Source organism: Rattus norvegicus, chromosome 17 (assembly GCF_021556685.1).
Source record: "Rattus norvegicus strain SHRSP/BbbUtx chromosome 17, alternate assembly SHRSP_T2T, whole genome shotgun sequence".
NCBI classification, from domain to species: domain Eukaryota; kingdom Metazoa; phylum Chordata; class Mammalia; order Rodentia; family Muridae; genus Rattus; species Rattus norvegicus.
In genome coordinates this window covers 84,672,191-84,697,528 of record NC_141550.1, presented here as the reverse complement: position 1 = coordinate 84,697,528, position 25,338 = coordinate 84,672,191, and the positions used below count along the sequence as shown (strand labels likewise).

General features: G+C 42.7%; 1 protein-coding gene and 1 long non-coding RNA gene across 21 annotated transcripts in view; one reads left to right on the top strand and one right to left on the bottom strand.

The window, feature by feature from the left end:
• The first annotated feature begins 892 nt into the window (after nt 1–892).
• LOC148000298 (uncharacterized) lies at nt 893–1,943 on the top strand. Its single transcript, XR_015641899.1, has 2 exons — nt 893–987; nt 1,294–1,943. It is a non-coding gene; the product is annotated as an uncharacterized LOC148000298 (long non-coding RNA).
• Nucleotides 953–25,338, bottom strand: part of Cacnb2 (calcium voltage-gated channel auxiliary subunit beta 2) — a 346,804-nt gene continuing 322,418 nt past the window's right edge. For 5 of the 20 annotated variants that reach the window (XM_087589666.1, XM_087589668.1, XM_087589679.1 and 2 more), the window contains 8 exons: nt 22,916–23,049; nt 19,344–19,424; nt 18,848–18,906; nt 11,965–12,074; nt 8,964–9,115; nt 7,649–7,744; nt 5,814–5,999; nt 2,146–5,260 (listed from right to left, as the gene is read on the bottom strand). In XM_087589666.1, coding sequence (XP_087445792.1) covers nt 4,772–5,260; nt 5,814–5,999; nt 7,649–7,744; nt 8,964–9,115; nt 11,965–12,074; nt 18,848–18,906; nt 19,344–19,424; nt 22,916–23,049 — 1,307 coding nt within the window. In that variant the 3' untranslated portion in view covers nt 2,146–4,771. 20 annotated transcript variants of the gene reach the window in all.

The following is a 25,338-nucleotide window of genomic DNA, read 5'->3' as shown; positions in this document are numbered from 1 at the left end:
TTATATATCAGTACACTGTAGCTGTCAGACACACCAGAAGAGGGCATCAGATCCCATTACAGATGGTTGTGAGCCACCATGTGGTTGCTGGGATTTGAACTCAGGACTTCTGGAAGAGCAGTCAGTGCTCTTAATCCACTGAGTTATCTCTCCAGCCCCAAATCTGACTTCTTAATGTAAAGGTTTATTTATGTACTGAGCATGTGTGTGGAACACATGTCAAAGTCAGAGGACCACCTTTGGGAGTTTCTCTCCTCTATCTTAGGTTCTGAGGCTCAAACTTGAATTCCCAGGTTTTTGTCCCAAGTACCTTTTCACCTGCTGAACCATTTCACCAGCCCTCAGATCACTTTTAAATAAAGCTTGGACTTGTGCTGTGGAGTACTTTGAAAAGTGAAGTATAGCTATTTACTTTGTTGCTAAAAAGAGTATTCCACATTTTGGCTGTATTATATCATCTTTGGGAACAGACATCATGCAAAATAATAGAGAAATGCTTGATGAGGAGGAGAAAGCAGTTATCGAGAGCTAAGACCTGGCCAGGCACTTTCACTGGGTCTCCGCTCTTCTCAAGGAACCCAAGCAGCGTCACAGAGCACAAGCTCTGGCAGCCATGGCCGATAGCTCAAACAGAGTGAGAGCTGTTAGTCAAATCTGAACTCAGCGGGGACAAAGCAAGCAGCTCAGCTGTCCTGCAGAAATGACCAAGCATCCTGCCGGCTGCTCGGCCATCCTGCCTTCAGGGCCCTGCTTTGTCACTAAACTTAAGATTTCTAGTACCCAGCAGCATGGGAAAGGCCTTGTGTGGAACGCAACCACAGTGGCTTACTTTCTTCCATTCACACCTTCCAAATTACTGGGCTTTGGGTATGTCGGACGAACAACTGGAACCGAATGCTAATCATTTTTTTTCCTTGTAGGCTTCCCGTAGGAAGGTCTCTCAACGACTTACCGTATCCATCCTGACTGCAGCAGCTCTTGGATCAGGTAAAGCCTTTGGGTGGCTTCTTCCTGGAGAAAATCTCTTTTGAACAGCCCTGAGCTCTCTACATCCAAGTGCCTGTACCCAAGTGTATGTCCCAGCACATTGTGACGCCAGTGGACTGTTAGCTTGAGCTTCACTCCTGCACCTGGGAAATGGACCAGGACAGATAAACGAGCCTCCCCTTTCTCATATCACTGCTTCAGAGTAGGTAGTCAGTGGTATTATGGAATATGAAAAGTTCTCTTGAATTTCCCAAGATTCAAGTATATAAGCAAGCCTTTTCTATCTTTCATTCTGCCTGTGTCCAGGAGATTTTGACTGAAGAGAAACACCATCTCCTTGAGGCACTTCTGATTCTGGGAATTCAGGTAGCCCCCCCCCCTTTTTTAAATGTATTTTAAGCAACTCTATAATCATGGTTTCCTTTCTTGCTCTCTGCACATCTGTATGTGATAAGCTAGGGTGAGAGTGGGAGAGGAACAGCCAAGCAGCAAACCTGCCAGACTTTTTACCCATTCTAGTAAATACCAGCGTGCACACGGAGCCAGCAAAAGAAAACTGCGTGTGTTCAGAACAGCAAGGATAGGGAATGCTGTTAACAGTTTCCTGTTTAAACTAAGCCATTCTCAGTGGATTGCTTCCTTTCAAACTTGAAAGAAATCCACATATTCTTCAGCATATCTTTTAGCATACTTAGTTTTAATATAGATTATTTCTATGAAAACAGGAAAAAAAAGCATTTATTTGGTAAAAAAAATACATTTTAATTAAAACCCTATGTTAGATTTTAGTTTATATAGCAAAGTGAAGTAAAACAGATAATAAGGCCCAGAGTCAGCAATATGACACTTACTGGATAAGACCAGAAGATCAAGGAGAAACGGAGTCGTGTCCCCAGCAGACGGGGAAACTGTTCATCTTCTTAAAAAGGAAATAAACTTCTACAGTTGAGTCTGAATTACTCTACAGGTTGAACTAAGGTGGGAAGAAAACTCTGGTTTACATTTTAAAAATCTTACCTACCTTGTTGTTTTGTCTTACTTAAATTAGACATTGAAGGGAGATTACAAAAAATACCAGGCTATTAACACTGGATGATGAAGATGTGAAATGTCAGGTCTAGTACACTCGTTCCAAAGTGGCAATTAATACCAATGGTAAACAGTGCAGAAGCCAGCTCTTTATTTGTTTCCATGAATTACTTTAAACCAAGTTCATCAAACAGTTCAGTGTCGTGACAGGGAGTGTTTGTTAACAGGGATGCAGAGCAGACAAGTTGAGTGTGGCATTGTCTGCAGTACAGTGTGACTGAAGACGTCCTACTTTTAGCAGCACCTTTTTTTGTAACAGTAAGTAAATGAGCAGTTGAGAAAGCAGAGGAGAAATTCAAGTGACTGACACAAGTATAACACTGTTAACTACATTTCCAGCGTTTCCTAGCTTGACTACAGGAAAAAAAATCAGGATTCTACAAGTGAGTCAGGTAAGATTAAACTTTTGCTCATGAAAAGAGCAGTGTTACATCCCATTAGTCAGGAAGTCAGCCATGTTCCTTGGGAGCCCAAGTATGTAGCTTTCACACACAGGTGCCTATGTCAGAGCTTTCGGCAGAGTAGGGGGGATGCTGTGATGTGCACGCACATGCTCGCATTAAGCAAATGGACGGACAGCATTAGAACTGGTCTGAAAGGGAAGCCTGGTAACTGCAGGTAAGAGAAACACCATCCATCATGAGGCTGAGTGTCTCAGCCATTCCTCTGGATGAAACACACACACCGGAAAGGAGTAGATCACTGTAGAAAGTCTGTCTGTGATGCGTACGCTCTCAGTTTGGGTCAGAGATTGCTGGGTATCGTCTGTATTTCTGTAAGCGTGGAGTGCTGTTCTGAGGAAAATTTCATTCTCTAAGCAGGTAACCCACTGGTCAAATACATATGCAACTCACGTTTTAAATGCTTGAGTTTTCTTGGGTATAGTATAAAGTAGTAAATGTCAAACTGCTTTTCATACGAATGCCTAAGAATATTTCAGAAGAATGTGAAGTAACCCGGAAACAAAACAAAAATATATTTATTGTAACTTACTTGTTTTAGTATATACTGATCTGGTTGGGTAATCACAGATAGACATTTTCCTGCGAAGGCTTCGAATGCTAGGGGCGTGTGGAGCTCATACAGTCTTACCTCTCCATCAGCACTGGGCTCTTGAGAGACAGAGATTGGATAGCCTCGGCTAAGAGCAGTTTAAGCTTCTTAACGAAAGCAAATTGAGGTGTGAAAAAAGTGTCTTCTACGTTCTCCCTTAGAGATGTCTCGTAAAAGAAAATGTTTCAACTTTTTTTGCTTCAAGTCATTCCATTTTTGCCCTGATAACTTCTAAAGATTTAGCAGGAACTTTGGTTCTAAGAAGCACTTCTAGATTCCGACAGTGCAGCTGCACAGCTTGGTGCAGGGGAAGAAGAGCGGTGGCTGAGGATGAACAAGAGGAGCAATAGGCACGTTTAGAAAGTGAAGTGGGACAAGTTATAAAAATTTATTTCCCTACAAATAATTGCACAAGCTGTGTAAACATTTCTTACTAAAACAAAATACTCTGACACACAAAGATTGTCCATTTCCAGTGGAACACTCACAGTACAAGACGCCCATGTTTTCTCTCTTCAGGGGCAAAAGCAGGGAGTCAGCCACTAAGTGCTTCCCTAGTTCCTTTGGCAGCAAGCTTCCTCACATTCCCTGGCTGCTCAGTGGGTTCGAAAGCAACATACAACAGTTAAATGCAAAGCCAGGTCCATCAGCCTCTGGTTTCCGCATTAGTCTTCTGCATTCCACTTTGTCTCAGCCACTCACTCTCACACTCACACACGCATGTGCACATGGTGGGCTCCGCTTGGATACTCCAGTGCAGTGACTACCACAGACACTAGCTGCTAAGAACGTGTTTGTCACAATCAGTGTGGACTGTATGGAGTAGAAAAACCTCTGGAGTTGGTTACATTTACCATAATTTATGGTTAAAATGAAAAACTTACAAGGATGGGATTACATTCAGAAATCAAACCTCAAGTCAAGCAATCACACGTATTTACACTATATACAGGCTCTCTCTTAGAATAGGGAGAGGAGTCTAGACAATATTAGAAATTTCCTGAATGTGGGCATTTCTAGTCCCTGTGATTCATAAAGCAAATCTGCTGACTTGGCATTAAGACCCTAAAATTGTGTGATCAAACTGATATATATATATATTATATATATAATTATAATAAGGTGTTTGCAGAAATAACATTTACAAACTGTCTACACAGTACACAGTACTAGTACATAGAAAATAGATTCTAACTTTATAATCCCCTTTGTGTAAGGCAAGACTGAATCTGTCCCCAAATTTAGTCAGCCAGAGGTACAAGCAAGAAACAGTGGTCCATGAAAGAATGACAGGTCAGGTATCTGGGTATTAAAAATATGGAGGAATTCCACTTGTTATCTGTGCTGCATCTGGCTCACTGAATACATTAACTACATTTCTGAAGCCACTCTGTTCAGGTGGCAGCTACCCCAAACAGCTTTTGAAGAGTTCAGGATATAGACTGAGGACTGCAGCTTGTACTAGGCCAATTTCTGTGGTACTTACAAAAGAATGTATAGTAATACTTGATTGCATGCTATTGCTATTCAAGCAACAGCAATACAAAATATACAAGACAGATCACAGATGGTTGCAATGGAGCCCCAAAGATTTTGCTTAAGGATGATGTTACACAAGACTTGGGGGCAGAGACACGCACGGTCATTGGCGGATGTATACATCCCTGTTCCACTCGCCAGCCTCACTCCTTCTTTTGGATATTACTTCCCCTTCCTTGTCACAGTAGCGATCCTTAGATTTATGCCGGCTTCGTTGTTTGCTGCACTCATTGTGGTCCTGGTCTCGACCCATGTCCCTAGTGCGGTGGCGAGGCTCCCTGTGCCTGTGGCCATTGCTGCTGTGGCTCTCCTCTCTGTGGTTATGTTCACGGTGTGGAACATAGCGGTCCACATGTTCATGTGAATAATCTTCCTTTGGCTCCACGTAGGCAGAGTCTCGGCTCTCTTGGGTTTCAGAGTCAAACGTTTCTTGCCTAGAGAGGCCTCGACCTGTCCCACTGCGGTGGTTTTGGTGTGTGGCTGAGGAAGAACGGTGTTGGGATTTTTTGACTGGTTCCAGACAAGGTTCTTCTTCAGCTTGGGAAGCAGACCGGGGAGCAGAGCGATCAGTCCTCTGATCACCTTGAGAACCCTGTGGCAAAGGGACACACATGAGGGCATCAGCTGAGGAACTAACATGTCTTGGGAGCAGCATCGTGTAAGTGTGTCTGTCTGTCTGTCTGAAGTACCAAAACCCGAAATGAAGCCCAGCCCTTCACTCCTTTGACATACTCAGTGGCATGACTTAAGCTGGACTAGGGTTCCCATAACATTTCATTTCAGTGAAGGGGCAAGAAGGGTGACTTTTAGTCTTTTGTGATTCTGATACTGATACGGGTATCTTATAACCATAGTCTTAACTAATCTGCTTGAACAGATTAAAATTCATTAAGTTGGAGGATATACAGAGGACATATACTATCCCAGAGCCTTCGCAGAGGGATGGCTGAGGTATGTTCACAGCTCTTTGTTTAGGCACACAATTCATACTGGACTGATAGAACTTGGTCAGCTGGCACTTGGGCTTCTTGGTGAGCAAACAGTAGCAGATCAAGCATGATGTCCCTTCACTGGACTTGAGTCTCAGGGGATCAGCTGAGACAGCCTACATTCTCTATGAAGACCATAAAAGGAAGTGCTCTTACCTGTGAATTAGAGGCAAGGGTGGGGCTCAGAGGTAAAGTTGAGGTGGCTAAAGTCCGGCTAAGGAGAGGGTTGGGGAGGTTACTGCTGGGAGGGTGGGTGGCCTTCCAGTACGCCTCCAGATAGTCGGCGAGATGCTCACAAGCATCCTCAAGTTGGTTCTCATCCAAGATCACATCAAATGACTCCTGCTGAGGTAAGCATTTCAGATAGCACATTAATGCAATGCAGGACCAAGTCTGTCTTTTCCTCAAACCCGTAAACAGAAGAGAGGCCTTGCCCATTGTATTTGTTATTGCCCTGATATTTCCTTTTCCATTGGCTCTTTTAGCCTGTGTGTGTGTGTGTGTGTGTTTCCTCAAATCCTTAATTAACACTGAGTGGTTAACTGCTCAAGAACGGACGGCTGTCAGCATGGTCGGTGAGGGCAATGCAGGGGAGTTACTGTCAGTCGTAAAAAGTTGATATTGTGCTAGAAAACATGAACAATCTAATCAGTTTAGAAGGGTGCTTGGTCTTGAGACAGGTTGTAGAAAGCTCTGGAAGCAAATGAGGCAAGATTAGGTCATGCATATTGGCAGAAATAGTCCAAACTTAACATTTTTGTGTAGGGAGAGATCAGTGAGAGATGAGGTCCTTTACTTTTGAGGATTTAAAATTGTTGATCAAGAAATGTAATATACAATTATGAATTTGGCTGATTTAAAGTATCTTCTGAAATTGCTGTACTTGAATGAATACTAGATCGGAACTATAGTCCCAAAGTATAATATGTAAAAGTAGGAATGTGTTCCAAACTTACTGTTTAAAAATTTGGTTTGGGCTTCCTGTCCTGGCCACCATCTGGGAGCAGCAGCCATGACCCTGTGCTAACTCATGACTGTAGGCCTCAACAAGGGCCACAAAGTGACCAAAAATGTCAGCAACCTGAGACACAGCCAGCGCCATGGGCGCCTCACCAAGCACACCAAGTTCGTGCGGGATATGGTCCGGGAGGTGTCAGCTTTGAGCCCTACGAGCAAGCAGGGTGTCACGGAGTTGCTCAAAGTGTCCAAGGACAAGCACCACTCAAGTTCATCAAGAGCAGGGTGGGTGTGCACATCTGTGCCAAGAGAAAGCAGGAGGAGCTGAGTAACGTGCTGGCAGCTGTGAGGAAGGCTGCGGCAAAGAAGGATTAATGACCCCTCCCTCAATAAAAGATCGTTCTTACAGTTTGAAAGAATATGGCTTTGGGGCTAGTGAGATAACTCACTGGGAGAAGTGCTTGCTGTGCACTTGAACCTCTAGAACCCATGCCAAAGCTAGATGCATAGCGTCGAGTTTTAGTAATCCCAGCACTTGTACAAGAATACAGGGTACAGACAAGAGAGTCCTGGAAATTAGCAAGCCAGCTAGCCTGTTGTATACTCAAGCCAGCACCAAGACGCCTGTCTCAAGACGGAAGCTCAGGGCCAGACCCATGCTATCCTCCGACCTCAGTGTGTGCTGCAGAAGGCGCGCTCCCACTGCCGTTCTTGTACGTGAAACTCACTTTCTCGGACAACCTGTTGCATGTTTCTAGAAGTGGGTAAGACCCAGACTCCGAAGAAGTCCCATCTTACAAACCACCATCCTTTAACAGAAAGTGAGGGCTGCATGGGGTGTTTGTGGTGTTTTCGGAAGGGCGACCATTACCTGGTCTGCACGTATTCAAGGCGCACTATCACACAGGCGCTGGCATACTTCCTTAGAGTGAATGCCATTGTAAGTGAGGAGGAGCCTCTCCCTCCAGATGTAAGCACCCTTTCTACACTGGAGGTCTAACCCCTAGACTGTTGGGACCGTGTAGATTACTTACCGGGGGACACTGGGCCAGTTTATCGGCTGCCACCATCTGGACATTGAGGTGCTTTGCTTGAGACTTTCCTCGAGATTTTATTAACCTTTGTAAAACCTGTAAAAGGTATGGGTTTATAACAGGAACATCTGTACTTGGGTGAGCTACACAGTGCATTATGGACTACTTTCTACTTGGCCCTGGATGATTAGCATGTATCATTGAGAAAGTACAACATAGAGATTAACCCCAAAATTAACGTTTCCATAAATCTCTTGCAGACTTAAGCACTAGTATAAAGCTGATGGCTGTCCTTTCTCGCCTAACAGTTCTCAAAAATTCCTGCCTTATCAACTCTTTATATAGATACATATATATAAATATGTATATATATCATGAACCCCAAATGGCCATTGATTTCAGGAAATATTTCTAAAAATCTTAGCACTGTTAATTCATTTTAAAGTAAAAATCACTTTTTAAGACATCTGAAATATTAGCTTCTATATCCAATATGCTATAATGTGCATTTTTTTGATATTTGTAAGGAGGCCATTGCAGAGATACACAGCTAAATAAAGGGTTTGCCAGCTTCCTCATCAGAGAGCAAGTGACATTCTTCAGTACTAAACTGAAGTCCAGCAAACGGATTGCTACACAAACTGTGGCCGTGAGGACTCGGGCGGGTTACATGGAACAGCTTAACGTATTCCTGCTCTGTTGAAGCTGCTGGACCTCTCCTCACACGACTTGTAAGATCACTCGTGACTTCTCTATGAACCACATGTTTACGCACTTCACTGCTTAGCACTGCTTTGCTGGCAGCAGATGCTTCTTTCGAAGTCTGACTGGCTGCTTAAGGAAAGGTCTGCTAGGACCTCAGGTCTGAATGAGCATCCTGGCAGCAGTCCTGAGGACAGGAGCTCCCAGCGCAGTTTACTGTGGGCTGTAGCTGAAGGTTTTAGTTCATCCTGTGAAACCTGCTCTAGAGTTGTCTGTAACTGAGAGCACACATGCGTTTGCTGCTGAACTCTGCACTCAGGCTTGGACTCCCAGCAGCTTTCCCACCAAATGTGCAGATGCCAAGAGTAATAGAGAGAAACGCCCTAATGTGCCCGTGGCTCCCACATCACAGACCCTCTGAAGTCGTTTCAGAGAGCCATGATCCACACTTGAGGACCACTGCTCTGGACCACACGTTAAACATGCTCATTCTTCTCCTGAAACTTCCTGACTAGTGTGGAGCTTTTCAAAAACTACGTCCATGACAAAGGAACAGAGCATAAAGCACATGACAGTAAAATCTGAATATAGAAAAACAGTGCAACCCACTCACCTTAGGAGAAGAAATCTTTACATACACTATGATAGGGGCCAGAGAGGTCTTACTGAGTTGAGCTGGGTGATTAATTGTATCCGCGTCAAGGACTACCAATTGCAGTGTTCTTGCAAGTTCAAAAATCCTTTCAATTTCACTCTGAACTTCCGCTGTAAAGGTTTAAACAGAGTTCACTTATTTAAATCTACAGGAAGCTGGAATAAAGTACCACGCTAGTTCTTTATCCAGAGTGACAGCAGGACAGCTGCCATTTTAGTGATTATAGTCAACATGACTGAGAAAGGCGTCCTTTGGCAAGGACTATTTCCTCACACCTTCAGTACTTCAGTATCGTTATTCCAGCTCCAAGTGCATACCTTTCCTTGCACATGAGCTTACCTGGGTTGGGCCATCTGTTATACAAGGATGTGAGAGACATGAGGGTGCCTACTGGACACTTGGCCTAAACTGCATTTCTCTTGTTTGCCACCAATGAAGACATGGTCGTTAGTATAACTTGTTCAGTCCATGTAATGCTAATTCTATGTACATTTTGGCCATTTGGTACTGGATGACCAGTTGTCACGCTGTGCCCTGGGAAGGACCACCTCTCCAGTTGCCAGTTTTTTTTCAGTTGCCTGTAGTTGTCTGTGTAGGGTTGAGGCCCTGTGGGCTTTTCTCCATCCAGTTTGTGCTGTTCATTGATGTCATCCTTGGCCAGCTCACATTAGGCAGTCAAGTTGGTAAGACTTTACAAGTGTAGCTTCTGATATGACTAGGAATGTATATGTACATACGTGTATATATGTGCATGCAATAACAGTTTGTAAAGAGAGAGGCCATGAATTTAAGCAACGGTGGGGAAGGGTATGTGTGATGGTTTGGAGGGAGGAAAGCCAAGGGCGAAATATTGTAAGTAAATTAGAATCTCAAAAGAAATGAAAAGTGGTCATGTAACATTCATGTTTCAACAGGCGGTTTCCCACTAGAAGTAGCACATAGAATTGCAGGAAATGACATCATCAGTTCAGCTACCGCGCTCCAAAGGTTCCACAGCAGGGCTACCGGGTTGACCATCTGGGACAACGAGGACGTTCTCTGCACTGCCTACTTTGGTGGCTGCCATGTGGGGTACTCAAGCACTTGAAATGAGCTACTCTTAGTGAAAGCTGAACTTTAAAATTTTAATAATTTAGTATTGAACTGTTAAGCACAGCATGTAGCTTGTAGATATAACTGAAGACAAGAGGGTCAAGTCCCCAAAACCCCCACACAGGCACTAGGCCATGGCTTTTCTTTTTTTCTTTTTTAAGATTTATTTATTTTTATTTATATAAGTACAGTGCAGCTATCTTCAGACACACCAGAAGAGGGCATCGGATCCCATTACAGATGGTTGTGAGCCACCATGTGGTTGCTGGGAATTGAACTCAGAACCTCTGAGCCATCTCTCCAGCCCACAAGACTCTTTCACACCATCCAACTGGGGCCTAAAAATGCTTCAGTTTCTTTGATTTGTCTGTATTGATGACAGAACCTTTTAACTCACATATTCTTCTAGAAAATGCAAATCACTAACTGTTTACATAAAATTCTTTACTAGGATGCTTTGAGAAACCACAGTCTAATCATTTGATATACTAAATACAAAATAATATTTGGTCACATAGCACCCTGAACTACATATCTCATCTGATAAAGTGTACTAGTTTGTAAGAAACACAGGGAATAGAATTGCACAAATGATAACAGTGTAACACAGCACAATTCGGACCATCAGAAGCCTTCAGAATAAGTTGTCTAGTCTTTTTTTCCAAGAAAAAAGTTGCAAAAAATAAGGGATTTAAGAGCTTGACTACAATATGTGCAGCGAAATACATGGAACAGAAGAGGCATTTAAAATCCTGCTGTTGGTCACTGTTAGTGAATTAGTTAAATTTTCTTAAATACAAAATAAATAAGAGATTACTATAAGCAAAAATGATCACATTTTCTTCTAAGACTGTAAGATCGGTGTCATCGTGTGCTCCAGGCTACTTTTGAACTTAATCTCTCTGCATCAGCCTCTGGTGTGGTGGGGTTATACGTGTGTGTACCACATCTACATCCTTAATCTATTTCCAGACTTGTGTCACTAGACATCACTGCTTTATTGGCAGGAGACAAAATGGCGTTGTATTTTGTGTGTGGACATGCGTACATGTGTCCACAGAGGCCAAAAGAGGATGTTGGATCCCTTGCAGCCTAAATTACAAGTGACTGTCAGCTGCCTAATGTGTACTAGGAACTGAATTCCAGTTCTGCAAGAACAGCAAGTACCCTTATTCATTGATCTATCCCTCCAGGCCTCCAAAGACACAGAAGGTAAGTTTTCATATATATATATATATTTAAAGTTCAGAGTAACCGAAAAATTTGTTTGCTAAGCCCTGCCTCCCAAAGTGTTTACATATTTCACATAAATAATTAATTGAACCTAAATCTGACATGTCTGACAACTTTTAGAAATGTATAGACCCTAAACCTAACAATATACTAGTTAAAAATGTATTAGTAATTAAAACACCAAGCAAAGGTTCAGGAAGCTACAGTAGCTGCTGGAAGGTCTGAACTTTACCTTACCATATGTTAATGACAATTTCCAGCCACATCCCAACAAGTCCATCAAAGTCCCCACGCTGCTTTTACAAATAAAAATACTGATGTAACTCAGGACAGACAGGAATTGGCTTCCTCTGTTCTCAGTCTCGCATATAAATCATACTGTTTTGAATATGATTTGACCACTGATGTAAATATCGAGTGAGCATTACTGAAACAAACCACAGTGCTGATAGCAGGTGGGATGACTTACGCTGTCTCAGTAATCTATACTATGGAACCATTAGGACCGTACAGTAGCTGCTGACATGGACTTTTCTACAAGGTACATGCAGTCATTCTCGCCAGGTCTGCTCACTGTCACCGACAGGTAAGGAGTAGTTAAATAGCTCGAGCTCATTGGAATTGGCTGACTTACCTAAGCTCGACCTTGTGTTGGATCTTTCTATTATTGCGTGCTTACTGGGGTTGTTTAATACTGAGCGTTTGGCCAGGGAGATGTCAGCAGTAACTCTTGTGATGGATATCCTATTGGAGAAAAGGAAAACCTAAGATTATTCATCTAATAAAACAGAAGTGCATGTCCAAAATATAAAGGATGGTGGATATACAAGTATACATATCCGGAGCTGGGAGATTGCTTAGTAGTGAAAGAGCATTTGCTCTTTCAGAGAAGCCAGGTCTGCTTTCTCACACCTGCATGGTGGTTCAGAACCGTTTGTAATTCCAGTTGCAGGGGATTCGGTGCCCTCTTCTGACCTCCATGCGCTCCAGGCAAACACATGACGAACATACATACATGCAGACAAAACACATCCAATAAATAGAGGCTTGAAATACAGACATATACCTATATTTATGTATGTGTGTACACACAGATACATGTTTCAAAACCGACTTATTAGGAGGGATAATAGTTTATTATGCACCTGTCTTGCCCAGCATTTAAAGGTTGCTTACCAAGTCTGATTAAATTGTCCCTGGAACTAGAAAGAGATCCACATTTACAGATGAAAAATAAAACATGAAACCACACAAGACTTAGAATGACATTGTGTTATGTAAACAAAAGCAAAGACCACTATTAATCTAACTGAGATTTCTACCTGTAGTCTTAGCCCATGTACAGTGCTGTGACACAGGAAGGTGGCAGACCAGCCTTCCTTCAGAGAACTAAGAATCCAGTGAGAGAGATGGAGAATGACCATGGTTCCGAATGGTAGCAGTATGGTATGAGTAGTACATGTAGCCTATGAGAGCAGTAAGACGGTGAAAGGGTTCATACAGCACGAGATAAAGTCATCGTATGTGGAAGGGGAGAATAGGAAGCAGCTTGGGAAAGCTGAGTATTCGGGGAATATTCACATAGGCATTAGGAAAAGTGTGAGACAAAGAGAGACAGAGAATCCCCAAAGAAACTGGGGCCAAAGCTGGTGACCAAAGCCAAGAGGCTTAAAGTCTGTTCTCAAGGCAGAGCATCTCAGACCATCAAGTGCCTACTAAGAATTACTTTTCTATTTGGTATAAAACCACAGACTTAAGTAAGTTGTAGGGGTGCCTGACTACAGGGACATTAGATAGCAAGGGAAAAGTGATTCTGACTGTTGAGTTCCCATCCCATTCCATTTTGATCTTTTGGAAGCCCAACTTATGCTCATTACATTTATGTCCTTGAGGTATCAGAAAGGAGCCTGATTTCTGAACAAACAACACAGTGACTAAACTACATGTAAACAACCACTTGTCTCCTCTATGAAATACTCAACAAGTGTGTCTTAGAAGGAACCATGAAGCCTGGGAGCACAGCCCTTGCTGCTTATGCCTGTTTGCCCCTTCCTTAAATATAAGAGCATGACTAGGCACCTTTGCAAATGTCTTATAGGAGAGACTATGAAACAACCGACCATTAGTAAATAGATACCTTGAAGGCTAAATTATGTTCATAGAATTGAAACAGTTTATGCTTAAAACCTCGAGACTAAGACGCTTTTAAAAATTAAAAAAAAAAACTGACGTAGAATTGAAAATGGTGAAAATATGAAGTTGGGTCTCCTCTGAAAGAATACAAGCAAAGAGAGAAAACAGGAGAGTAAAGCTTGAAAATTAAAGAATTGCCCAGCAGTTCAAATTCCGAAGAATTAAAAGCTAAAGAATTAATTCTAGAGTCAGGAGTCAGGATTTTTATATTAAAAGCATCTAGCACTGATTGAAATCCATCCCAGACATAAATCCCATCACACTAGGAACCAGACCCCCCCCCCCAAAAAAAAGAAACTTCCAAGGAAAGCAGGGCTTTAGATTCTCAAGAGCAACATGGGGCCAGAAGGTTACAAAGCAAAGGCCTCCAGAATCCCCAGGCTGAGGCTGAGGCCAAGTGCCACAGGGCAACCTTGTCTTCCCAGCACTTGGAAGATGAAGCATCTGGACTCATAGTACATGGTCAGCCCCACCTATATAGTGAGACCCCCATCTCAACAGTAACAAGATCCTTAGCCGTTTACATCATCAGTTAAGTAGGTTGACTGAAGACCTTTGTAGACATTCTAGGGCTAGGATTGACGGGTCTGTTTGACTAAAATGGAAGAGGAGAGCTGGATGGACAGATGACAAGGATGAGGACAGATCCAACCCAAAAGCTTAGGGAGAAATCCCTAAGCACGGTGGCCAGGAGGCCAGGATGCTCTTGTGTGCTTGGGGGTGAGGTGGACATCACTGGGAAGCTCCAGCTATGCCTCATATAACAGGGTTCCCTTTATGCTGAGCACAGAGAACACATGGCTACTAAAGTCATTGCTCCTAAAGTAGTTACAGAATGCCTGCTGTATGCTCACATGGGTCAGGTGTATTTACCTGGGCAACACAGTGAAATGACCCCACCCCTATATCATAAAAATGAGTCTTTCATAGAATGTAAACGCTTATGTAGGAAGAAAGACTGCAGAGAAGCAGACAGATACCTGATGTCAGTGTGGCAAGTTCCATTAGGAAATTAAGGCAGGTTAGTGAGGATGGAGATGGGATAGCATGGAAGGTGTAATTCTGAACTGTCCATTAATGTGGGACTTGGAAGGAGGAAGTCTTACGGATACCGAGGGAAGGGGATTCCAAGATCAGACGGAGTATCTAAGTGATAAGGACCTTCATATAACATCCAAGTGCGACCCATGTGATGCTGATGGCCAAAGGACTAGTTAGGTACCTCCTCAATGGTGACTTGTTTCCTACTGCTGATGGGGAAGCCTTTCTATGCTTCATAATTCGTGAACCTGAATCAGCCCCCAAATAATTGAGGACCTAAGGGCAAAAATTCTGGAGATAATTAGGTTTAGAGTAGTGGTCCTTAACCCTCACAGATTATGTAAGTCATCCTCTAAGCATCTAATGACAGAAATGTCCTTACCTTATCCTTTGAATTTGGTCCAAGACAAAATAGGATATAAACTCTCAGGAGGGTTGTTCTGTTTACAAGATATACTCTATGCCACTAGGCATCAAACTTGAGCTCTTTCTACTGCAGCCTCCTGAGTACTGGATCTATAGGTATGTGTCACTTAAGCCTGGTCTCTTCTCTGACCCCTCATATGTACTTCAGGTGATTGTGTTGAGCAGCCACTATATAAAACCATTACTTTTGAAGACATCTCACATTTCCTACACCAGACAATGAAGTGATGTAATGATTCCCAGGATTATTGATTTCCAACCAGAGTCTTTCACAGACCATTCTGAAAGTGACGTCTACTGTCTCTGGAGCAATTCGGCACATATGCTAAATTCAGGGCTGACAACTGATATTTTGCAAGTCACCAGGGAAGAAAGCCACCAGTTTTACCCCAGCTGGTAGCTTGTGTCTTTCACCACTGCCTTGTTAATGCTTCTGTCATTGTTCTGCAAGTTAAGATCGCTTCACCTACATCACAGAAGTGGTTATGGCAGCCCCACCCTACTACTCCTCAACAGAAGGAAGAGGATTTATTGGCTCTTTAGGACAACGCACATGCTGTTTCACTGCCCACAGTGACTCTTGACTACTCTCCAGAGCTCCCACAAATGATCTTAACTGTGAGGACTTAATACCACAATTCTTGGCAGCCTAGGACCTTTGTTTGGGCAACATGCCCCACCTTATTTTCCCTTGTAGTCCTAACGTTTTTTAAATATAACTAATTTAGTGAATTGTAAAGATTAAATTTTCTTTTGGACTCCTGTAAACCCACACATCTGAGGCTTCTGACAAGTTTCTACTCTGTGTCTGCCTTGTTTTGCCAACATTAAAGGCATTTAATGGAACAGTTACTCTAGATATGCTCCCATGAGTAAAGGTGATATCTGTACATATTGATATTCTGCTTTATGGGTTCTGGTCCCTGTATGGTTTTAGGCACCCTTTATGCATGGTCACAGGTCTAGAGTGTTGAAGTGCAGCACCTGGTTCAAAATGGGCAAAGCAAGCCCATCAGTAATGCACGTGGAAAATACTGTTGTCTAGAGACAGTAGATTGGCTCTACATGCTGTTATTTTGTTTATTTGCTTCCCAGATAAAAATCAGCCCCGTTATGTGGTTCTATAGAAAATGTGTCTGGATCCAGATTCATAAATGCTCAGGATTGGACAGATGTAGTAAGTTGGCAAATCTTACGTGTCCATCTTTTGCATTTAGAACACAGCAGTGAGTATTTCATTTATCCATCTATCTATCCATCCATTCAGAGACACCACATTGCCTACGTTAGCAGAATTCGGGCATTATGCAGATAATTCCAGATTGTGATAAATGATAGAACCAAGAACAATGAAATAAAAGTCAAACTAGGACCATTCAAAGCCTGCCTTTCCTGGCACAAATGACCAGCTACTTCATAAAGTTATGAAATAATCTAACAGCATTTGGCCCCATAGCCCTTTAATGTCTTCTGTTCTGCCCAAACACAGCTACAGTCCCCCTTCCTGTTTCTTCCAGTCCTTTCCTTCATCACACACTGTGTCGGTTATGCTGCTTCCCTACCTGTGCCAGCAATGATTGTCTGTGCAGGCACGGTCTGTACAATACTGCATAGAAATCTGTAAGGGCACTGGGATGTATATGTGCGGTAAATTCTAGAAATGTATATGTGCGGTAAATCCTATTTTTCTTGTTAGCATAGAGGAAGAAGAATATGGCAAGGAACTAGATTTATCATATTGGAAATGCAAACCTGCATGGTACACTGCACGCTTCCAGGCTGCTGTTATCTGGTCTCAGTTTAAACCTTGAGGTTTTTACATTCTGGGTTTTTATCATGTCTCTGACAGGTAAGGGATTGGCCTAGCATTTATTATGACACCCATTGATTATTTGAGTCCAGTCTGTCTTAAAGTTGTTATACATGCTTTCTGAGGTCTCTGTGATTGAAGAAAGTGGTTTCCTTCAGTTAAGTTTCATCCAAGTAGATATTTGTCATGTTTGTATACTATGTTTGTCTAGAATACTGTAGTTCTTGTACCAGTGTTTATAACCTCAGCTTGGCCTGACCCCACTTCTTCCTTAAGATCCCCCGGCATACTGCTCCCCACATAAACTATGTCTTGTACTCACTCTTTGGTCTTCAAGAAGGCTTGTACCATGTCCTCTTTGTAGACCTCTATCTCCCATGAAGCTCAGGTCCCTGTCGTTTTTACTTTTTTTTTTTCAAGTTGAGGAAGGGAAGCCTGAGTCCCATCTCATAGGAAGGACTTTCTAGATATATAATGTCGATTTCCTGCGTGTGTCCTCAGTGTTCTTCTGTATACACGATGCTGCATCGCCTCCTGACCTTCATTCCACTGCCGCCCCATACTGGCCATGCCCTCCCCCCGTTTCAGTTGGTGAGATCTTAGTAGAAATAAAATCCTTCTGGATGGGAACATCCTCAAATCTGTTGGTTTCTCCTTTCTCCTACCTATACATTGTATATGCACACACACACACACACACACAGACACAGACACACACACAAAGAGACAGACACACAGACACAGACAGACACACACACACATCCGCATGCACATTCACTTTGTGCTTTTGTTTATATTCTATTTTGCTGTACAAGTTTCAACTTAAAATTTACACACATGCTCTAAAAAGACAGGGACAGAGGCTTCGCTGTGTCTACATTTCTCTAGCAAAGAAAACCATGATTCATCTCAACTCTCTTTTCATATTGAGTACTTCTTCAGGCACTGGGCGTGCCAGGGTTCACAAAACACTGAAGGACCCTGCCCTCACATTCTAGCTGGGGAATAATAACAAAACAGTCATATGAAAGAACACCAGAAGAATGGAGAAGGGAGAAAGGCCACGTTGCCAGCAGAGGATGTGGAGGAAAAGTTCATACCAGAGGGAACAGCACAAACCAGGTACTGTGTGGGCATGAGTCTAGCTGGCTGCAGCACAGGCAATGCTAATGAAGGCAGTGTCAGGGAGAGTCTGACAGGAGTGGATCTGAAGACATGATCGTGAATACAGTCAGTGCAATCCAGCATGTCCTGCTATGAAGAAATGGGGGAATGAGGCAACTGGATGAATGGTGGGAGGGCGCTAGGTCAGGTGTGAGGTCAGCTGCAGTAGTTCAGGAAATACTGATGAGGAGAGGGAGATATGTGAGGACCATGTCTGGGTAGTTTGAGAAGGAAATGGGAATGTAGTGGTTGTGGAGAAGTTAACCACTGCTGGGAAACCACAGGATGGGGAAATGCAGAGAATTCAGGCAGTCATGCAAGTGGGGGGAAAGGTAACGGGGTCACTCATGTCTTCTCTTGGCTTTTAATCCTCCTGCCTCAGAAAGAAGCTAGTTGTGAGGCCTGAAATGGCTTTACTCTTCGGCCTCAGTTCTATCTCTAGGGTTCCGGGCATGTGCCAGTCCCTCCTTACCTCTTTTCTTAGTGAGAAAAGAACACAGGTCACTTGGGGAGAGTGTAGTGAGAAGAGGTTAAAGGTCAAAGTGGGAGAGAGCATGACTGGAAAGTCTTAGAAGGAAGAGAGAATGAATAGAACACGGCATGCCTGGGATTATCTCAACAGCCTTAAGGTGGCTCATGAATTGGGAGTAAAACAATGAACAGAGGTGGGGCCACAGTTAGCTTATAGATGAAGGTATAGGGACCAGAATATCCTGGGTTGAGAATACGCAGTGCAAACAGTGGCTCAGATTGCACTAAAGGCACCCTACTTCCTGTCAGAGCAAAGAAAAATTTACTCTTGGGATCAAATATCTTCTTCCCCACAGGGTTTGACCATGTTCAAGACAGAACTACACAAAAACCAGCATTGTAAAATACTCACCGTCCTTCAAATCTGTGTTTTAGAAAATCAAACAGTGCTTTTTGCATCATATCTGTGACCTGTAATTGAATAATAAATTAAAATGTGATAAAAATCTGACGATAAAAAAATTGTTACTGATCACAAGAACCAATTTTACTTTGCTTCGTTATCACATAAAAATGAGGTTAGCATGTTTCCTGTTTTTAAACCCTAATGAAATGAGAAGGTAAAACTTCCGAGCTTAGGGTGTTTTAATAGCAAGCAATTGCTTTGCAGGGCCTTGCAGGCGCTCTCTGTTGGATGCTGTTTCCTGGGTGGGCTGGGTTGTAGCTAGCAGGAATATCCAAGGCAACCTTCAGGGAAGCAAAGCACACAGACCACAGCCAGAAAACAGTATGCTTTGCTGCTGTGAGTCCAGTTCCAACTCCGTCCACTGAAGGAGGAGGGCGTCATCACAGAGCATGTTAGCAGGCGAAGGCCAAGTGTACTACAGAGAGCCGTATCCCCAACTCACCTCATACCCCTTCAGGGAGGGGCCCACCAACACCACTGGTCTCATGGATGGTACCACATCGTAAGGAGGAGTGTGCTCTGTCTGCAGAGAAATGAGACATTTTAGACTTCTAAAGCCAGTGGATCTGAAGTACTTCATGTATAAGGCCCTCTTTTCTGAACTCTGTAATATACAAGCACTGAATTTTCATAATTGTCTCTTTTTAAGTAGTAAACCTAATGAAAACTAAGTCTGTTTTATTTTCCTAAAGTTTAAGACACTAACTAGTCTGGTTTCCTTGCCCTGGACTAGTTGAGCATGCCCAGTGCAGACTGGGTGCCTTTGACTCGACTGCACTCTGCGGAGTTGCTCTTCAGGTACCCTTGGGTTTTCAGAAGAGTTTAATGGATCACAGTTAATTACAAAAGAAAGATAAACCCCTGTTTCCTTTGCATGTGATGTGTTGGCCTTACCAGGATACCACCTAGTTTCCAAGCATGTGTCGCTAACTGCCAACTGCTCGGAGTGCCACTGCAATGAAGAGGGGGCAGACATTGGCTTGCACGCATGCTGCAAAACAGCTGCCATCACCATTGGTCACCACTTCAGGATTAATGCTTCGAGATTTGGGGCCTCTCTTGACATTGAGCAACTTCTCAAATCAATGTGTATTGGAAAGAAGGTGAACAATCTGTCATAATTTGACTACTTCGCACAGCTAATCTGTTTCTCAAGCAAGCATTAGCCGGTTTCTGTTCCATAACTGATTCATGCCTTCCTGTAGGTAATTTATTACATTTTAAAGAAGTCTAGGGCAGGAGCTAAACTTTATTGCCGTTTCTAAAACTATCACCATTTGGCTTGCTTTCTTCGATTAAAAACCTGGGGCTTAGATAACACAGTTAGCTCAATGGAATGTAAACAAGCTCTTGCAGGGCAGCTCGAAAGCGATGCAGAACTACCCTTTTAATGCATAAGGGCAGGGGAGAGGGGTTGCAGGTACTCGGTGAGCAAATCAATTATACATCTTCCCCAAAGGAGCAGCTGAAAAATATATTTCAATGTCACAACAAAAGAAATTTTCTTTATGCTATTTTAAGAATTTGATCAAGTGAGGTACATGTAATATTTGCACCTTTGAGTCACTGAAAAGCACCCATCACAAACTGGCTGTATTTTGATACTTCTGTTGCTTATGGACTATTTAGACACACATCAAATTCAATAGTGTCAACCCTACCAGTAGTCATAGACCATATAATCAAAAGAAAAAATATATTACTGTGAAAGGGCCATTCACCTTTTACTGCTTAATATTTTCCCTAGCACTCAAAACTTCCTTTTAGTAGACATAATAAAGATAAAATGCATATTTGAATGAAATAAAAAACACGACAAACACAGTACAGTAACATCACAAAAGGCAGACAAGCAGACAAGCAGCACCCTAAAAGCAGCCTAAAGCACAGAAGAAGGCTGGCGTGGATTCGCACACAGCAGACGCTCTTGTTCTGCGTTCTATGTCAGCACAGAGCACGGAACACGAGAAGAATGAGCACGTGTGCGGCATCGTGAGCATATTTGTTAAGTGGTTATATTTCATATCACTTTGGTTTGCACTGAAAATACCTAGAGGTCACATCCCTTTGATAGTACACACCTCCACCCTTTCTTCATTACTTTTAGGATTATAAATTACAAGCATTGCAGTAACTATTACGATACTAATAAAAGTAATTAAGCTATTGTAATAAGCTATTAAGGAATCTGGGTGGCCCAGTATTAGATAGGACTTTGGTTCCTTCAGCCTGTGACGGTCTCTAGAAAAGGGTAACCCATGCTGGTCATCAGGTAGCTTCTGTGCCAGCAGGGGTAACAAGAGAAATTACCTTATTTGATGGAATATTTTGATACTTCGTGCTGTATAATGACAACATTTTTATCTGCCCTTTCATCTAAGCCATTTTTTTGTTTGAACTCTTTAGTGGAAAATTGAGGATAAAGCTGTTTAATGTTTTCAAATTTGCAGGCAGGTAAACTGCAAAGAGCTCTCTAATGAGCGTGATCAGGTTGATGCTGCTACTTGCTGAAGTCCAGAGAGGCTGAGCAGTGTTGAGTCTAAGAAACACCTGCGCTGTGGGCACCTGCTCTGTGGGCACCTGCGCTGTGGGCACCTGCGCTGTGGGCACCTGCGCTGTGGGCACCTGAGGTTACCCAGCTGCAAGCTTCAGTTGTGAGGACAAGGCTGGACCAGAGACATGGCCCATTCGTGTGGAAGACAGTCAGGTCGGGGCTTTCTGTGTCAACAAAAGTTCAGGGGTTTAAAATTGTGCCTGGAGTTCTCTCTTTAATGATTATTTAAAAAGAAAAAAGCAGCTTATTCTTTTGTAGAATGGTAACTTATTGTTACACTCTACAGAGCAAAAACAGGTTTCTTTTTCTTTCTTTCTCTGTGTGCCCGTGTGTTTGTGCGTGTGAGTGAAGGTGAGGCTTTTAATTTGCTGAAGTCTAGGGCAGGATAGATTTTACTTTATACATAAGGTAAAAATACCCATTCTTGTGCCAGCTTGGTAACATTAGGTATTGTGAATCTAAAAGCAAAGCAGATGTGGAAGACGCTGTGTCAAAGGAGGTGAAAAAAAATGGAAATTGAGCAATCTTTAAAAAAAAATACCATTATTAGACAATGAAACACACGGAGGGAAAACTTGAATGAAGAAGTCTTGGGGTCTCCCTGGATTTTCCTCTCAGGGTACAGCAGTGGTATACGGCACCCTGACTGATCAATGGCAGAGGCTCTTCACATGGCCGGCAGCCCCACCGGCTAACAGGTGTGAAGCTGCGATCTGATTGGTGGAGAAGGGAAGAGCGCTGGGAGAGTGTATGTATGATGATAGGGAAAACTCGTAGTAAAGGCTAAACAAGCCTACAGTTCTCCACTGGTCTTGTTCATCAGCAGATTTTGCACCTAGTGGGTTAGAAGTTTAAATACTGATGGAATTAAAAATTGAATGACCTTTTTTCTTTTTAAAAAATGCATAAGCAATATACCTGGATATCATAAACAAGTATCCAGTAACTGCATTAATATGCTTGATTATAACTTATGTTTCTGGCAAAAAGAGAGGCAGACAGTAAAAACATGTACACATGTACAACTGAGGTATGTTGGACAGCACAGCCAGGCCTGGACATCCTCGAGTGTTTGAATAAAGTCCCTTGGTGGCATGTATCATTCCATCAAAAAGGATACGTACTGTAGTGGCATTTCAACAGGGCACTCACGCATTTAGTTGCTGTGAGCTATATGGATTCAGTTAGCTATTGACAGACTGTCTAAGGACCAGGATGACTGTCCTTCATAAAACCACGTGAACTGATGCTAATGATGCCATTGGCAGGAGAAACACGAGCATGTCAACGTTGACTTACCGACTTCTGCTTCTGCTTAGCTACAGCGGCATGGAAAAGAAACAAAGAATAACAGAGCATGCGTGTTACTGACTTGTCAAAGGACGCAGACATAACAGGACCGGAAGTGTGACGCAGTGCAGTGGAGCCATGGACAACAGGAGCTAGGGAGTTGGGGTTACCTTCTTAAAGAAGGGCATTCTTTTCTCTTTGGAGTGGGGTGACGTTACACTGTTTGCACTGGGCTTAGGGGAGCGGTGGTTTGCTGGAATATCATTCTCTTCTGCATCTAAGCCAGTAGCATCTATGTCTATAGCTATATACAGACAAACAATTCAAAAGTCGTCAGGTGGATAGGAGAGGAAAAGCAGGTTATAAAGAAAATAAAACAAAAGCAAATAGACTGACCACTGTAGAAGATTTATCATGAATGTACAGCCTATTACAGTGTAAAATAAGGATGCAATGCAGTCAAATCTAGCAAGACTGAAAGATACCCTTGTGATAGCTGCTTGCACAAGTCAGCTGGATCTCTGAGTGCTTTTAGAGAAACACTTTTTACTTGTTTCAAATGTTGATATTCTTCCTATTCGATTATAAATGTAATTTACAAAGCACTTGGCCTTAGTACAAGGTCATGGCTCAGCTCTTAGGTAAAAGACAAGTACTTTGGAAACATTTAATATGATAGGCTTCAGTCTTCTCATTTTATGAAAGGAGAACAGGGACCAGGTAAAAAGTTTCATTAGAAGTATAATAGACATTTAAAGAAAAGAGAATAGAAAACCCTTAATCCAGGATATACCCAAGAAGTCATAAATGACTGTTAGGGTGTTCTGGGACACATAGGAATGAAGTTTCTTCAAGGTAGAATGTGTGTCCTCAGATACCCTGACTGATGACTGATGGGAAATACCACATTAACAAAATCATTATTTCAAAGTCAATTAGGATTTCATTATTTCAAAATCAGAGACCCAAGTCTCTGAGGCAGAGTTCAAGGGCTCCAAAGAACAGGCTTCTTGTTTCCTCATGAGTGAAGCTTCCAGGTTGGGTGCTAGGAGCATTTTTTACTCCTGAAATGCGTTTTACCTGAATATACAGCTCTAAAACCAGGAGGTGGGAAAAAAGATGCATACTTTCATTTTCAATTTTCTGTAAACCTTCTACATTTTATCAACTACAGAATCCAGTAGGGAGTTTCTGAGATCAGCTCAAAACCACCCGTGTTTTTAAGACTCAGAGACTGAATCCACAGAATGCCAGTGGCTTGCTCTTGGCAGAAGTCCAGCAGTGCCAGGCTGTGGACCCACAGCTCTTTCCTTACAATTGTGCCCATGGCTGCACCACACCACCTTGTAGGTGAGGTGCCTTCACCATCTGGATGCATTCTTTCTGTTCCTTTTACTTCCTCATTGGTCATGTCCATGAGACCAGGGTTTAGAACAGTATCAGAAATGAGCTTACTAGGTAATTACTTTATGGCCGGAGTAGGCCAAGCAGTAGAAAAAGGAAATGAATTCACCCCATAAGACCATTTGCAAAATGTTAACTCCTGAACAAACACCACAGTGCACTGATTTAAGGAACAAATAACTCGGTAGAGTAACAGTTTGTCCTTAGGTTCAACTACCCTGAAACACAAGCTGAACTGAGGCTTACAGCTGCCTGCCGCTCCTGACCTTTTCAAAGGACCCAAGGTCATCTGGTACACAGCACATTACTTTGCAGTTTTACAGTTACTATGATTTGAGTGGTTTCAGACTAGAGAGAGGCAGATCTCCTGTTTAATTGGTTGGTTGGTTGGTTTGATGGATGGATGGATGGATGGATGGATTGATTAGTTCAGAAGTCTGTGAAGGGGTGAACTTCTGGCACTTTAGCACAGTGTTGCAGCTCTGGTAGTTTATGGGTAAGGGACTATCTTTTGGTCTAGTATATGCATAACTAGTTAGTTAAAGGTTCAGGCCTTGATCTGCAGAGCAGTGCCACAGTCAAGATTTCAGGTGTTGGGAACCAATCTAGACGTTTACACCACACTACAGCTTTGCTCACGTTGAAGGACTTTTTAATGTGCTCGTTAACAAAGAAGCACAATTAACAACATCTGGACAGGAAGACGGGCATCTAGGTTACTATTCTAATAACAGGTCTTAACCAATATCAAGTCTCTTTCCCTTCTGGTGGCATATTCCCATATACTCTATTCTTCTGACCTTTCACTGGGTTTAGGAAAGCCACATCTAGGCATGAGCACCCTCCAAGAACTTTATTAGAAACAAAGCTAGAAACCCCAACAAAAACGAGAGCTCACAGGCTTCCAGGATGGTGACATTTCTGAAGTGGACTTTAGGATTTGTCTGCTGAATCTCATCTGTTGTGATCATCAGATAGACTTGTTTTAAAAGGAAATTGTTAACAAACAGAATTTAAACTGGAAATGCATAATGAATGGGTATGCATACAGGTCGAGCCCAGGCAAGGGTGAGATGTTCAGTCACTCACACAGAGCCTGGATTCCGGAGGGAAATTCACCTGCATCTCAGCAGCACGAGCCCCAGATCTCTTTCCGGCTTAGTGCTCGGTGACTTTCTGCTTTACCTTA